General features: G+C 36.7%; 1 protein-coding gene across 3 annotated transcripts in view; it reads left to right on the top strand.

Annotated features, from left to right (window-relative positions):
* clip2 (CAP-GLY domain containing linker protein 2) overlaps positions 1-13959 on the top strand; it is a 67366-nt gene extending 53407 nt beyond the window's left edge. For all 3 annotated transcript variants that reach the window (XM_039661787.2, XM_039661789.2, XM_039661788.2), the window contains 8 exons: positions 618-1577; positions 2692-2749; positions 4144-4227; positions 4368-4524; positions 6153-6312; positions 9438-9626; positions 9759-9821; positions 12446-13959. In XM_039661787.2, coding sequence (XP_039517721.2) covers positions 618-1577; positions 2692-2749; positions 4144-4227; positions 4368-4524; positions 6153-6312; positions 9438-9626; positions 9759-9821; positions 12446-12457 — 1683 coding nt within the window. In that variant the 3' untranslated portion in view covers positions 12458-13959. The remainder of the gene's footprint in view (positions 1-617; positions 1578-2691; positions 2750-4143; positions 4228-4367; positions 4525-6152; positions 6313-9437; positions 9627-9758; positions 9822-12445) is intronic.
* The last annotated feature ends 1649 nt before the right edge of the window (positions 13960-15608 follow it).

The raw sequence follows: 15608 nt of genomic DNA, 5'->3' as shown, positions 1-15608 counted from the left end.
TTTTTGTCGCATTTTCGCAGTTTCCCCTATTAAATCCAGTCACGCAGCAGATCTTTTGCCACTCAGTCAGGCTGAGGGGGGTTATGCGGGGGGGAAAGTGACATCAATGCATTCCCTCTATAATAATAATAATAATAATAACAATCATAATAATTATAATTATTAGTAGTATTATAATACACAGTTCTCAGTAGTCTGATATACTCTAAAAAATCTCATTACTGTAATGCAAAATTTGTAAAGTTCATTTGTAACTGTGCATCATGGAAATATATTGTATTTAAAGGGAAAAAATTGTTGTCTGGACTAAAATTACTTTCATTGCAATATTACAGATTTACCTTTTTACTTTAATAATGAAAATTTGTAATTGTCATTCAAATAATGTCAGAGTGCAAGTTTATAATGTTATTTTCATCACTATTTTGTCATTAAAATGATTTTTCCAAAAAGTTTGCTGCGTTTAGAATCACTAATTAAATCCTAAGACTAAGGTCAAAGGTCTTATTGAAAAATCACTAAATCCTTTGAGAGTTGCCACTCAGCAGAAGAACTGGAGGCTTTGGCATAATAACGGTTTATGACGCAAGATTTATGACCCTCTCTCTGTCCTCTAGCAAACTACAGTTGAGGAGAAGAGTCGCGTTATGCAGCTGGAAGAGGAACTGGCCCTGCGCAAGGCTGAGGTCGAGGAGCTCCAGGTTCGGCTTCAGAGAAGCTCCTCCGGCCCAGGCACAGATGCTGGAGACTGCGGGCTAGGCTTAAACTCGGAGACTCTGGTCTTGCGGGAACAGCTTCTCTCCGCAGGCCGCGAACGCCGCGAAGAGAGCAGCCAGTTGCGCGAGAGGTATGAGGCGTCCCTGAGCACCAGCCAGAAAGAAGTTGAACGCCTTAAAGCCACCACAGATCGTCAGGGCCAAGAGATCTCTGACCTGAAGCAAAGACTTCAGCAGGCCACTCGTGAAAACATGGAGATGATGGACAACTGGAAAGCCAAGCTTGACGCTTTGGTTGGAGACCATCAACGTGCTCTGGAGGAACTAAAATCCTCAGTAACGGGAGATCGTGGAGCCAGTGAAAACGGAGAGGGTGAAGGAACCACACCTGAGATGAGGGCCGCTCTGGAGAGCTTAAAAATGGAGCATCAACTGGAGCTAGAAAACTTGAAGGCCAAGCATGAGATTGATGCCGCCGTGATGGCCAAAGAGCGCGAAGACCTACGTGCCCGACTTCAGGATCTGCGGGACCAGCTAGAGGAGAGCGAGCAGAACTGGAAGATCCAGGTGGAAACCAAAAGCAACCAGCATACTCTGGAGCTCAAGGAGGTTTTAGAGAAGCTCCAAAAGGCAGAGTTTAGGATCAGCGAGATGGATAAGTCCCATGAAGAGCATAAAAATGACACCCTACTTCTTAAAGAGCAGCTGGAGCTGGTTGAGAAGAAGATGGTCGATTATGAAGCCCTGCAGAAGGCTGAGGCTCAGAGCCGAGCAGAGATCCTCTCTCTGCAGGAGAAGCTGAGGGTCACTGAGAACCGACTGCAAGCTGTGGAGGCGGATCACAACACCCAGGATGTTAATGTCAGTGACCTCTGGGACAGTACACATTTTATCATTTTTAATCATTAAAAAAGGGTAGAGTTGTAATTAATGCTATCTTGTAGATTAAATAAAAATCTAATCTTTGAAACCAGTCCGAAAGGATCCAAATGGAATTAATAAACATGAAGATCCTACTGGATAAACCTGAAAAATATAGTGTGAAATTTCCATTAGGATCCATTGGGATCTTATTTGATACTTAGGGGCCAGTTGTTCAAAACATTTAATCTGGATCAAAATGATTCGGATTTGGAAATCCCATTTTTTTCCTATCCAGGATCAGGTAATCTGTCTTACTTTTATGCCGGTTTTTCAAAGCAACATTGGACTGGATCACCCTGATCCAGATGCACAGTTTTCAAGATTACCAGTGCTCTAAATGGGACAACATATTACAATGTGGGCTACCAGCTATGTAAAAAACAGGTAGAAGAGCCAACATGGGGTCACTGTAAGTGTTTCTTATTTTGAGACAAAACACAAATGGGGACAAGATAATTTTTAGTTTATTTTTACTTTACTATACTGAATAGTTTAATTGTTAGCCTATGTCTACTTTATCACTGTTACAATGGTTACACAAGTCAAGTGCAAAATATAAATAAAAGTATATACACTAAATGATACAAATGTATTATTTGACCAATTTTAAAGTTTTACTACATTTTCTTCCTGAAATCCACCTTGAAATCCTACCCCCTGTTGGGATCAGGATAATCCTGTTTTTTGTTTTTTTTTTTTTTTGGATCAAAGTTATCCAAATACCACTGACAAGTTTTGAACAACACAAACTGAAGGTTTGATCCAGATTAAAACTAGGATTGGATTCCCTGCTCTAATCTGATTTCAGATTCCTTCTTTCCCTTTTGAACAACCCATTTTCAAGATTTGATCCAATCCGATAACCAAAATCCAATCAGCTTACCTTTGAACAACTGGCCCTAGATGATCCTTATGTGATCACATTGAAATCCTATCATATTAGTTCCAAATTATAGCACAGATTACAAAATGAATCCTGTTCAAACTTTGGAAATTGTTGACTGGGGTAAACTTAAATATGTTTTTTTTTCAATATTTTCTCACCATCCAGATGATCGAAAATAATGACAACTCTGAAGAGAAGATTAAACTGAAACAGAATATGGAAGGTACGTGTACAAATTATGACAAATGATGTTGTATCTTGTAACTAATGTACAAATAATGTACACTACTGTTCAAAGGTTTGGGGTTGTTGAGATTGATCCGATGGTCAGTTTGATTGCCAAGATTCTTACAAGGCTGCATTTTTTTGAGCAAAAACGCTGTAAAAACAGTAATATGAAATCACAATTTAAAATAACTGTTAATATATATTTTTTTATTTGAGTGTCACATGATCTATCAGAAATCATTCATCAATTTGCTGATTTGGTGCTTAAGAAACATTTCTTATTGTTATCAATGTTGTGCTGCTTAAAGGGGTCATGAACTGGCTTTTTAAATTTTTTTATATTGTTGTCTGAGGTCAACTTATGACGTTCGCTTGGTTTTTACATTCAAAAACATCAAAATGAATAAGTAATAGGCTATTTTCTACCCTAGTTTTGAGCCTAGCTGAAAAACGCTCGGTTTTTTATGGGCGTCTCGCACTGAAGACTTGTAAGTAAACGCCCACTGCTGTGAGTGGATAACAGTTTTGCATATTATAATGAGTTTCAACTCACTCGCTTATGCAGCGACTGTCTTCTTCCACAACCAGGCACTGCACAGTATTTTGTATTGCTTGGTAGCTTGATCCGGTTTGTCATCACGAGGTAGGCCTATGTTCTTTAGCTATGCGTGTAATGCGCGAATCGGTGGGCGGGGCTAAACCGGCCGTGTTGAAGTAGGCGCTGATCTTCTTCTGCGGGGGTGGTGTTTTATCCTCTCTGACGTCATAGTTCCCCACTTTCGTTTGCTGAGGCTGGTGTCAACAAAAGCTTTTATTGGACTAACAAGAACGTTTTCAGTTCTGAAACTTACAGGATATTCTTATAATATGATGACCTCTTAGATGTCAAAAGCTCGAGGAAAATTTGATTTCTCAGTTCATCAGCCCTTTAATATTTTTACTAGATGAATAGAAATTTCAAAAGGACAGCATTTATTTGAAATAGTTAAGACATTTATAATGTTCTAAAAGATTTGATCACTTTGATCAATTTAAATTTCAAAAAGACAGCATTTATTTGAAATATAAATCTTTTATAACATTTTCAATGTCTTAACTGTCACATTTGATCACTTTAATGCATCATAACTGATTAAAAGTATGTATGTCTTTCATCAAGGAACGAAAACCAAAACTTGAACATTAGTGTACATAACTAAGTTGACAGTGGTTTACTAAATCCTTCTGGTATAATGTTTAATTTTTCTTTTAATCTGTAATTATACCGTAGTTGCTATAACGAAAAACAGAGTGAATCACCATGGTAATAATAAACATTTTCACTCAGGCATTTCAGAATGTGAAAAATGTTTTCTATGCCTGTGTTTATAACTTCATTCTTTCTATTAGAAACTCTGGAGAAACTCACAAAAAGGGAAAAAGAAGTCTCCACTCTAACAACCCAAGTAGACGCCCTAAAGACCCAAATAACTGGTAATCATCAAATTAAAGAGTGACATTTGACATTCTCATTATATTTTTTTTATAACATAAATATTTAAGATAACATAGGATGATGTTAGTGGTATTTTGTTCTCTTTCTAACTATAAAATCAACTGCTTCTTTTGTGTAGCTTTGGAGGAAAAGGTTCGTTTGGGAGAGAATGCGGCTGAAGGATTCTTTAGGGAGAAGACTCGTTTGGAGGCGGAGCTGGAGTCCATGACCAAGAAATCCCATGATGCATCAGGCCAGCTGGTGATTATTAGCCAGGAGCTTCTGAAGAAAGAGAGGTAAAGAGCATTACATGGACTTAATGACAGGTGTGAGTTTTTTTTAAAAACACATGATAATGACAACATGAACCATCTGGAAAATTATCATCTCAGTTAATATTCTTTGATAGTCTTGAAACTTGAAACTAGTATGTACTTGAAATTAGCAGTCCACCTTCTGTTTTATCCCTGTCATGAGCAACCATCATCTGGATTGTATTGCTTTCCAATACACCAGGATAAATGGTTACCCATGGACCATCGCTGATTGTAATCCACTCAAGAGCAATTTAAGTTAAAGACAATTACGTTGATTAAAACTGTGACCTAAACATCATTAAGCCTTTTCAGTCAATGGGACATGCTGACAGTGAATATCCTGTTTGCTGTATCATCCTCAGTTCAAACCGTGCGGTTCTGCTCGTTCTCTTTTCTACTATTTATAGTACGAATTATACATCTAACTACTTTGTGTCAATAAAACAATCCCAACAAAACAATTGTAAACGATCTCATGTAACATTACCTCAAGTACCATTTGATGTTCGTAGCTAGATTTTTTTTTTTTTGCTAAATATTCAAATACCATATTCATTGTTTTACTTCACCTGTTGTCTTCATTATAACGTATGTTTCAATAAATCCACCGTTTAATTTTTTAATTCACATTATAACATTTATTTGTATGGAGGTTTTCACAATACACATTGATTCAAAGCAGCTTTACAGATAATGCGCGTCTACATTAGAGCCCGACCGATAAAGGATTCTGAAGGCCGATACCGATACAAATATTTGTTGCTTTTAAAATCCGATATATCGGCCGATATTTTTTTCAGGAACGCATAACAAAACATTAACAGATTTCCCTAACATTAGTTATTTGTAGTTATGTATGAGTTTTAATTAAAATAATATGATAATGCATTTTAAAAAGAAATTCATTTCTTTTATCGTCGCAACAGAACAGTGGAGCCACCAAAGCTCATTAATTAATCAACAAAACTCATTAAATTCCACTGATGATAGTGGCATTAGCTAGCTTTGTGGTTTGCTAGAATGTGTTGCGCGTTATAAACGAGTGTAAACAGGCCAGAGATGGTGTAGAGTGCCCTTTGGTGGACAAACTTATACAACTCAACACTCCAACATGACATGGTTGAAGCGTGTTTCATCCATTTTTATTTTATTTTTGAAATATTAATTTATCGGCCATTATAACTGCCGATACCGATAATTTGTAAAATGCCTAATATCGGCCGATAATATCGGCCTGCCGATATATCGGTCTGGCTCTAGTCTACATTACAATTTAGAGTGATCTGTTATCAGAGGTGACTGTCCAAGTTATGTATTTCATATATGTACATATGTATTTGTACATATATAACTACATATGTAGTTATGTATTTTCTTTTATGTACATATACAAATCACACAGTTAGTTAATAATGTATTCATTCAAGGCAGAAACAATGAGCTCATCGAGGTAAAGAATACGTTGTTGACAAATGATTAGGATATATAGACATTTTTTTTGCATTGGTGCATTGGTTTAATGTCTAACATTTTTTTTTAAATATAAATATTTAGTTTTATGCAATATGTTGTCTTTTCCTGTGTGTGTGAATGGGAATGCGTATCAGGAGCCTAAATGAGCTTCGGGTGTTATTGCTGGAATCTCCGCGCCACTCTGCAGGAGTGGACCGGGACATTAGCCGTGAAGTTCACAGAGCGGAGTGGAGGATGAAGGAGCAGAAACTACAGGATGACATTAAAACGCTGCGGGAGAAACTTTTGCTGCTGGTGAGAGACATGGGCAGAAACCAGAGACTGCAGCTGTTGGCAAACATCTAATGCCATTGACACTTTTAGAGAGCTTTCACACTGGACATGTTTGCTGCAGTCCAAACAGCGTTGGTCTGGTTATACACTTAGGAGTAGTTCAGTTTAAAAAAAAAAAAACTTTTGCTGATAATTTACTCACCCCCATGTCATCCAAGATGTCCATGTCTTTCTTTCTTCGGTCAAAAAGAAATTTATGTTTTTGATGAAAACATTCCAGGATTTTTTCCATATAATGGATTTCATTGGGTGCCAAACGGTTCAAGGTCCAAAAGAGAGTTTCAATGCAGCTTCAAAGGTACGGTGGCCCAGTAGTACTGCACAATACAATGACACTTAAAAAGCAAACACAAGTTCACAACAAAACAGAATTAAGCCACAGCACAACTAAATGAATCCACAACACAACGGAATTGAGCCACAACACAGCGGAAAATGTACAACACAACTAAATAAAGCCGCAACACAACGGAAATGCTACCAACCACTAGAGGGCTGTCGGAGCGCGGTAAAGTTAGTTTTCCTTGCCTATAGTCACCAGCAGTCTAAAAAATATATCAACACCACAATTAGTTTTTAACAGGATGTATTGTACATCGACAATATTAATTTTTAATCACCTACGTGCATATAACTTTGACACGCTTCCACATCACATGATCCCTAAAGGGAACGTCTGCCAAATCCTCCAAGTTTTTAATACATATAATTTGTTTGAATTAAAATCACTTTTAACATTCAAAAACAGACATGTTCAAAATCCAAAGCTTGATTGGACTGGTAGTAGTCTGACTTACTACAGCTGATTTCCCCCCCCCCCATACCTCCCTTCATTTATTTATATTACACAAATCTTTTTTAGGAAATTTCTGTTATATAATAAACTTTTTTTTCTTTTATCATGTTTCAAAGGTTGTAGCTCCTATTAAGCAGACTGACTTACAACAAAATTGTGCCAATAGCTCCCTGCATGCACAGTACACAATTTGTTTTTTTATAAAAACATTAGGACTACTGCAATTCACCTAAAGATTTTTTTCATGTCCCAAAGCTGGTAGGTTCCCAGTAACCAGCCTGACTTATTACAGGTGAAATTGTGCCAATACCTTCCTGTAATGGTTTTTATTTATATTTTTCAAATTATATTATAATAAATTGTACGTTTTAACCACTTGGTGAAACGTTCCCTTAGGGATCATGCGCTGTGGTAGCGCGTCAAATCATTCTCGTGTATAAATACGCAGCTATAATTCATGTAGGTGATTTTGAAGTATATTTTATGTCGATATACAATGGTTACATTCTTTTAAACTAATCGTGGTATTGGTATATTAAGGCTAGTACCGACTATAGAACAATAGCAAGGAAAACTAACTTTACCGCGTTCCGAGAGCCCTCTAGTGGTCAGAAGCATTTCCGTTGTGCTGTGGCTTTATTTCGTTGTGTTGTAGTTTTTCCGTTGTGTTGTTGTGGCTCATTTCCGTTGTGTTGTGAATTTGTGTTGTGAATTTCCTTTTTAAATTTAGTTGTGTTGTGCACTACTGGGCCAACGTACAAGGGCTTTAGACGACACCAGATGATGAATAAGGGTCCTATCTAGCGAAACGATCGGTCATTTAAAAAATAAATACAAAAAGTTTCAGTTTTATAAGCACAAATGCTCACCTTGCGCTGTTCTGTGTGACTCTCCTGTTCTAACTTGTTTATCAAAATGAACAAATCTTTTTTCGAGTCATTTCGTTCATTTCATTTGTTGAATGAACCAAATGACTCGAAAAAAGATTCGTTCATTTTGATGTACGAGTTCGAACAGGAGAGTCACGAATGCGCATCACAGAACAGAGCAAAGCGAGCATTTGTGCTTATAAAACTGAAACTTTTTTATTTATTTTTTAAATGAACGATAGATAAGATCCTTATTCATCGTCTGGTGTCGTTTAAAGCCCTTTGAAGCTGCACTGAAAGTGTCTTTTGGACCTTGAACCGTTTGGTACCCAATGAAGTCCAAAATCCTGGAATGTTTTCATCAAAAACCTTAATTTTTTTTCGTCTGAAGAAAGAAAGACATGGACATCTTGGACGACATGGGGGTGAGTAAATTATCAGCAAAGTTTTTTTTTTTTTTAAGTGAACTAAAGTGAACTCCTTTAACTTGATTCTATCGAACCCTGGTGCACTTACGTTCATCTTACATTACAAATGTGCACTCCGCATGATAGAAAACAGAACACGGTCAATATACTGTGTTTTTTCTTAATCTCAAGCTATTATGCGCAGTAAACTACACTTGGGTTTACTGTATGCGTGTCACATGAAGGAAGCTTTCTGTTGCTTGCAAACGGAATCTTTAGAGGAGATTTTTCTGCCTTTATTGCACTCGCTATGTGCAATTACACTGCAGGCTCACTCTCGCTCGTATCCAAGGTAAATCATCAATACTACCATCCCTTACGTGTGTTTTATTGAACTAAATATATCGCCATTGGCTAAAAGGTATGCGCAGGTTACTTTTCTTCCTGAACAAGTGCACACCCGAGTCCGTGTTGCTTTAACATTCACGTGAATGTCGAGTGCAACCAAACTCAGAACTCATTCTTCAGGAAGTCTCAGGTTTGGTACCCCGGTGCGCACGACAGCTTTCACGTTAGCAATTTGTCATGCGAACCGTGTCCCGTTTCAATCTAAACTGCCAGTGTGAAAGCACCCTTAAATTAAAATGTACGATTTTTAAAAATGTAAGTTTTAACCCGTTTTCCATTTTAATTAATATATTTTATAATGCAATTTATTATTGTGACGGCAATCACTCCAGTCTTCAGTATCGCACAATCTTTTAGAAATCATTCTAATATGCTGATTTGCCGCTCGAGAAACATGTCTAATTGAGTATTATTTTTGTGGAAACATGAAAATTTTCAGGATTATTTGATGAACTGAAGGTATCATTTATTTTAAATAGATTTTTTGTAACAATGTAAGCATCTTTACAGTCACTAGTTTTCAGCTCACTTTTTTCCCATTTACACTTGATATGTGCACTGATATATTAATCATCCCTTTTAATTCGTACAATTTCCTTATTTCAGAGTCGGGAAAGGTCGTCTCCAGACCATCGCCGATACTCTATGATGGACCCGTCTGCTTCAGACACAGAGGTGTCTCGTCTGCGTCAAAGGCTGCTGAGCACAGAAGATGCCCTGAGGAACGCTTTGGAACACAACCAACACGTGGACCAGCTCGTGCAGGCCATGCGTACTCGCCCAGACAAGAACCAGGTAAACACCTCCACCTACTACTGGTGTTTCTTCAACTACAAGCAGGTTTTGTCCCCATTTATAATTTGTACACTAACAAACTCCAACAGTAATAACTATTGAAATGGTTTCACTCTTTCTTCATCTTCACAGGCACATGCTAGTGCAAATTCTGCAAATGGAATTCATCAAGAAGACACTTCCTTCACACAAGAGGTTAATTAGATTTACACTTGTAAATGCATTTAGCTTACATTTTTTTTATCCAGAGTGAGAGGAACAAAAGCAGTTTGATGAGGAGCCAACATACAATGCCAGGTGTATTTGTGTTTTTCTAAATGTTGGAAGGTTTCAGTCAGTCAAAGCCAGAACACTGAGTTGTGACTGACTGCAAAGGCAAACAAGAAAGTAGAAAGGGAGAAAAGAAAAGGATACTTCGTTCAGCCTGCCGTGTCTTGTTGGTGTCTTTTCTCGGTGGACTCGTGCAGGTAGAATCACAGATCTTTCCCTGAGTTGGTCTTCATCCAGAGAAGGGCTTCGCACAAGGGCTGACACTGCAGTAATGTTGGCGTATTCAGCACAACCTCACTGATTGCTTCACAGCGGAGTCTACTTACGTCATAAACAGCTCAAAGCATAGAAAGTGTAAACTAAGCTTACGTTTACACTACAACGATATGCTGTTTTCCTTTGGGTTCCTTTTCCAGACGACACCATCGTCAAAACGATCCTCATTCACACGGATCCGCTAAAAAGACGTTGTATTGTGCTGCCAGGCCATTAGATGGCTCTAAAACACTGTTGTCGTGAAAATGAACGCCCAAAACACATTAAAAGTTTTACGTTTTTAGTTGAAAACAGTGTCGTGTATACTTAGAGGCTACTAGTTTTAGTCGCTTTCGCAGATCTGTGTGAATTGTTTTGACTGTGTTGTCAGTGGGCAAAAAAACATCTCCGTTTTAAGCATATTGTTGTCGTGTAAACATTCCCTGAGGCCCTGTCCCAAATGGCGCACTTCATACGGACTTTCGGTCTCATGGACTTAAAGGAGTAGTTCACTTTTAAAAAAAAAACCATGTCATCCAAGATGTCTTTCTTTCTTCAGTCGAAAAGAAATGAAAGTTTTTGATGAAAACAATCCAGGATTTTTCTCCATATAATGGACTTTAATGGGCACCAAACGGTTTAAGGTCCAAAAGACAGTTTCAGTACAAACTGCAAACTGTTGAAAAGGCTTTAAATGATTCCAGACGATGAATAAGCGTCTTATCAAGCGAAACGATCGCTCATTTAAAAAAAAATAATAATAAAGTTTTAGTTTTGTTTGCTCAAATGCTTGCCTTGCTCTGTTCTGTGTGACTCTCCTGTTCGAACTTGTTCATCAAAATGAACAAATCTTTTTCCGAGTCAATTCATTCATTTAACGAAATGAATGAATTGACTCGGAAAAAGATTTGTTCATTTTGATGAACAAGTTCGAACAGGAGAGTCACAAACGTGCATCACAGAACAGAGCAAGGTGTGCATTTGAACTTATAAAACTTAAAATTTGTTTATTTTTTAAATGAGCGATCGTTTCGCTAGATAAGACCCTTATTCATCGTCTGGAATCGTTTAAACCCCTTTGAACAGTTTGCACTGAAACTGTCTTTTGGACCTTGAACCGTTTGGCACCCAATTAAATCCATTATATGAAGAAAAATCCTGGACTGTTTTCATCAAAACCTTAATTTCTTTTCGACTGAAGAAAGAAAGACATGGACATCTTGGATGACATGGGGGTGAGTAAATTATCAGCAAAGTGAACTACTCCTTTAAATTGCGCATGCTCGCCGAGTGTACGAGTCCGTAGGCCGTCCCATTTAGTATTTTAACGCTCTGAATGTGCTCAGCAGCGCCCCCTTTGTAGTTCACTTTTTTAAAAAACTTTTACTGATAATTTTCTCACCCCCATATCATCCAAGATGTCCATGTCTTTCTTACTTCAGTCGAAGAGAAATGAAGGTTTTTGATGAAAACATTCCAGCATTTTTCTCCATATAATGGACTTCAATGGGAACCAAACGGTTCAAGGTCCAAAAGACAGATTCAGTGCAAACTACAAACTGTTCAAAGGGCTTTAAACGATTCCAGGCGATGAATAAGGGTCTTACCAAGTGAAACGATTGCTCATTTTAAAAAAAAAAATAACGAAGTTTAAGTTTTATAAGCTCAAATGCTCGCCTTGCTCTGTTCTGCGATGCGCGTTTATGTGACTCTCCTGTTCGAACTCGTTTTTTCAAAATGAACAAATCTTTTTTCGTGTCATTTGGTTGATTCAACGAACGAAATGAACGAATTGACTCAGAAAAAGATTTGTTCATTTTGATAAACGAGTTCGAACAGGAAAGTCACGAACGCACATCACAGTACAGAGCAAGACGACCATTTGAGCTTATAAAACTTAAACATTGTTATTTATTTATTAAATGAGCGATCGTTACGCTTGATAAGACCCTTATTCATCGTCTGGAATCGTTTAAAGCCCTTTGAACAGTTTGCAGTTTGTACTGAAAGTGTCTTTTGGACCTTAAACCATTTGGTTCCCATTGAAGTCCATTATATGGAGAAAATCCTTGAATGTTTTCGTCAAAAATCTTAATTTCTTTTCGACTGAAGAAAGAAAGACATTGACATCTTGGATGACATGGGGGTGAGTAAATTATCAGCAAAAGTTTTTAAAAAAAAAGTGAACTACTCCTTTAAACTACCAACAATAGATTTCTTTTTACTCTGCTCAAATAATAATGGAGAATCCTAATATTTTTTTTATCATGACTAAACTTTATTTCTCTTTCTAGGAAGAACACTGATGAGGGCTAAAACAGTTCATGGATGTTTAGGGAAGAATGGAGGTGTAATGGGAAAGAAGAAGCCTAGATCTTTGGACTAATGCTTCACTGGACATCTTACAGTTAACACCAAAACAACAACTTTATAAATGAACAAACAGAAACCACAAATTGAAGAATATCTAGAATTATCCGAGATGCTATATGGAAGTGGTTTTAAGGTCGATGGTACAACACGGACAAACACACCGATCCTGTAGACTACCTCCGAGATGGACAACGATGTCTGACTTAACAAACGAGTGAGTGTTGGTCAGGAAAACAAACAAAACCCTGCTATACTCCCAGTTGGTTGTAACCAGTTGCCGTTTAGAAAACATTTTTGGCCTCAATTTTTACTGTTTAATTTATTTGCCATCTATGCTTTTCACCTTTTTTAAAGTGATAAACTCTCAGCGTAAGGTTTGAAGGACTTGGTCTGGTCACTAGATTCTGTAGCAAACAAGTAAATAAAACCGACAGGCTCCCTTGTTCCATACCTGCTCATTCTTGTGTTGATTTTCCTTCTTTTTATCAAGACATAAGGTTTAATGTATGAATTATACAGTATTCAGCAACGAATTAGGAAGTTAAGGTGCAAGCTTCAAGAACCAGTATTGCAGTTTCAGTCAATATTAGTGCATACCTCTGTTATATTATAAAATATACAACTCCCAACCTGTAGTTCAATTCAAATGATCAATGAACCAACAGCTTTCGTTTTTCGTTTTGAGTCATTTGATTGGCTTGTCTTTGATTGGTGGTGAGTTGTAATTGGACTATCTTAAGGGGAGGTACTACATGCATAAGTGACTTATTGCCCATATAGCAAATACAATAATCCTGTTTTGCCACTCAACACACATTTAGCTTTTTGATTTCATTTGATCTCAATAAAAGAGCAAGAAGCATGTTTATTTACATGCACAGCACACAACTTTTTATTAAATGTTTGATGGAAAGAACCTTTTGACAAAAGTGCATTTTTAATATTTTTCTCATATGCAAGTGAGTTAGTTTTGATAAAAGGAAAGGATCACCTGTAGTGCCTCCCCTTAAAAGAACAAAAGACTGTTTGGCATTTCTCTCTCTGATCAGATTTCTGTTTGTCTAAACAGATCTTTGCGTTATGAACTAAAAACAAATCTGATTTAACAGTACAAACACAAATCTGCTCAATGGTATTCCAGAATTGATTCTCTCCTTTGAAAAATCATGTGGATGAAACAGAAACACTGTGCAATTAGGTCAAGTTTGTTCATAAAGCAACTTTATACTTATGTGATTGCCATTAGAAGTAAGAAAGCATTTGTTTTCAATAAGAATAGGGAAAATGATAGGGCTGGCCCCAAGTTTTGCAGTTGAAATTGCTTTAGATTGCAGCTGGATTCGATAAAAATGCCTTTTATCTGTTGGGAAACTTTTCATTCGCCACTTGCTGTAATGGTTTCCAAGAATCAGTAATTAAACATTAACTAAAGAAACACTTTGTTGTGTATTATTTGTAACAAATGGTTTCCTTTCATTTTCAAAGGGAGGGGTTTGTACATAAATCACCACTACACACCATATACATAATGTAAAAAAAAAAAAAAAAAAATCAAATGGTGATATTTGTAACTAAAAATGTCATACTTTTGAATTCAGCATTTTTATAAAGGTTACTGTTGATCTTAAAAAGTCATTTTACTACAGTACCATGTCAGGATGCAGCAATAACCAGGTTAGTAGTCAACAAATATAGAATTTTCAATTGCTGATTTATTCTTAAAATGTTACAACCAATCCTAAATGTAAATCATTAAAAGGTGTCAGTATTTACTAGTGAAATGTTTCAGAAAATAAATTTGAAAATAATTTTCTAGTATCTTTTGGAAAGATTATTCAAATTAAAAATGGTGTTATTCAGTGTCAATTTTAATCCAGCTCACATATGTAAAAAAAAAAAAGTGAAATTTATGACAAAATATACTCTCACTGGTTCATTTAATTTGTTTAAAGAAGTAGTTCACTTTATATAAAAAAAAGATTTGCTGATAGTTTACTCATCGGAAAGAAATTAAGGTTTTTGATAAAACCAATCCAGGATTTTTCTCCATATAATGGACTTCAATGGGAACCAAATGGTTCAGGGTCCAAATGAGAGTTTCAGTGCAGCTTCGAAGGGCTTTAAACGACACCAGGCGGTGAATAAGGGTCTTATCTAGCGAAACGATTGGTCATTTTAAAAATAAATTAAAACATTTAAGGTTTATAAGCTCAAATGGTCGCCTTGCTCTGTTCTGTGATGAGCGTTTGTGACTCTCCTGTTCAAACTTGTTCATCAAAATGAACAAATCTTTCTTTAGAGTCATGACTCGAAGGGTCCTAGATAAGACCTTTATTCATCGTCTGGTGTCGTTTAAATGGTGGCGTGGTGGGGTGTCATCCCATATTTCATCAAGAGACATGCTTAGTAAAAAGTTATCAAAGGAATCTTCATTCCTCAAATCGTTTGGAAGATGTGTGTAAACGTTCAAGTCTAATTGGCCTTTATGTTGTGTAAGGCAATATCCGAGAAAAAAAAAAGAAAAGAAAAAAAGTAGCTTACTCATGGGCAGTGTATTAGGTCCAAGTGAGTATACATGTCTGCAAGACAAGCAAGAATATGATTTTCAACATATATTCTACTTGACCAGCCACTACAGAATTATAGAGTTGATGGATAACGCATTACACTGCTATGCCGTTAGAGGGAGCTATAACATTATAAACTCTTTTCAAATCAGCCAACCTGTGTGAACTGAAGCTGTTCCTCTGCGCCTCATGGTCTTTGTTCTTGGACAGCAGTTTGTGGTCAAATTCTGCATCATGGTGCCTTAATATCTTGTCACATGCGAAATTAATAGTATTAGTCCTACATTAATACTACATTGGAAATGTGTAGCCAATAGGCCTATATCAATGTTGTATTAAATGAATGAATTTATAATGCTATAAATGAAATGTAAAACTGTTTTTGTTTGTTGGATCCTATGAGCACGACTGGTTGAAATTTGGTCAGTATACTCTCATTTTTAAGGTTGCACTTTGTGAACATAACAGTGGCCACACCCAGAAACTACATTGATTTAATTCTTAGAAAATAACTTTT

Source organism: Pimephales promelas, chromosome 4 (genome assembly GCF_988280905.1).
Source record: "Pimephales promelas chromosome 4, fPimPro1.hap1.1, whole genome shotgun sequence".
In the NCBI taxonomy this organism is placed as follows: domain Eukaryota; kingdom Metazoa; phylum Chordata; class Actinopteri; order Cypriniformes; family Leuciscidae; genus Pimephales; species Pimephales promelas.
Note: the sequence above shows the minus strand (reverse complement) of the source record. Positions and strands in the feature narration are given on the sequence as shown.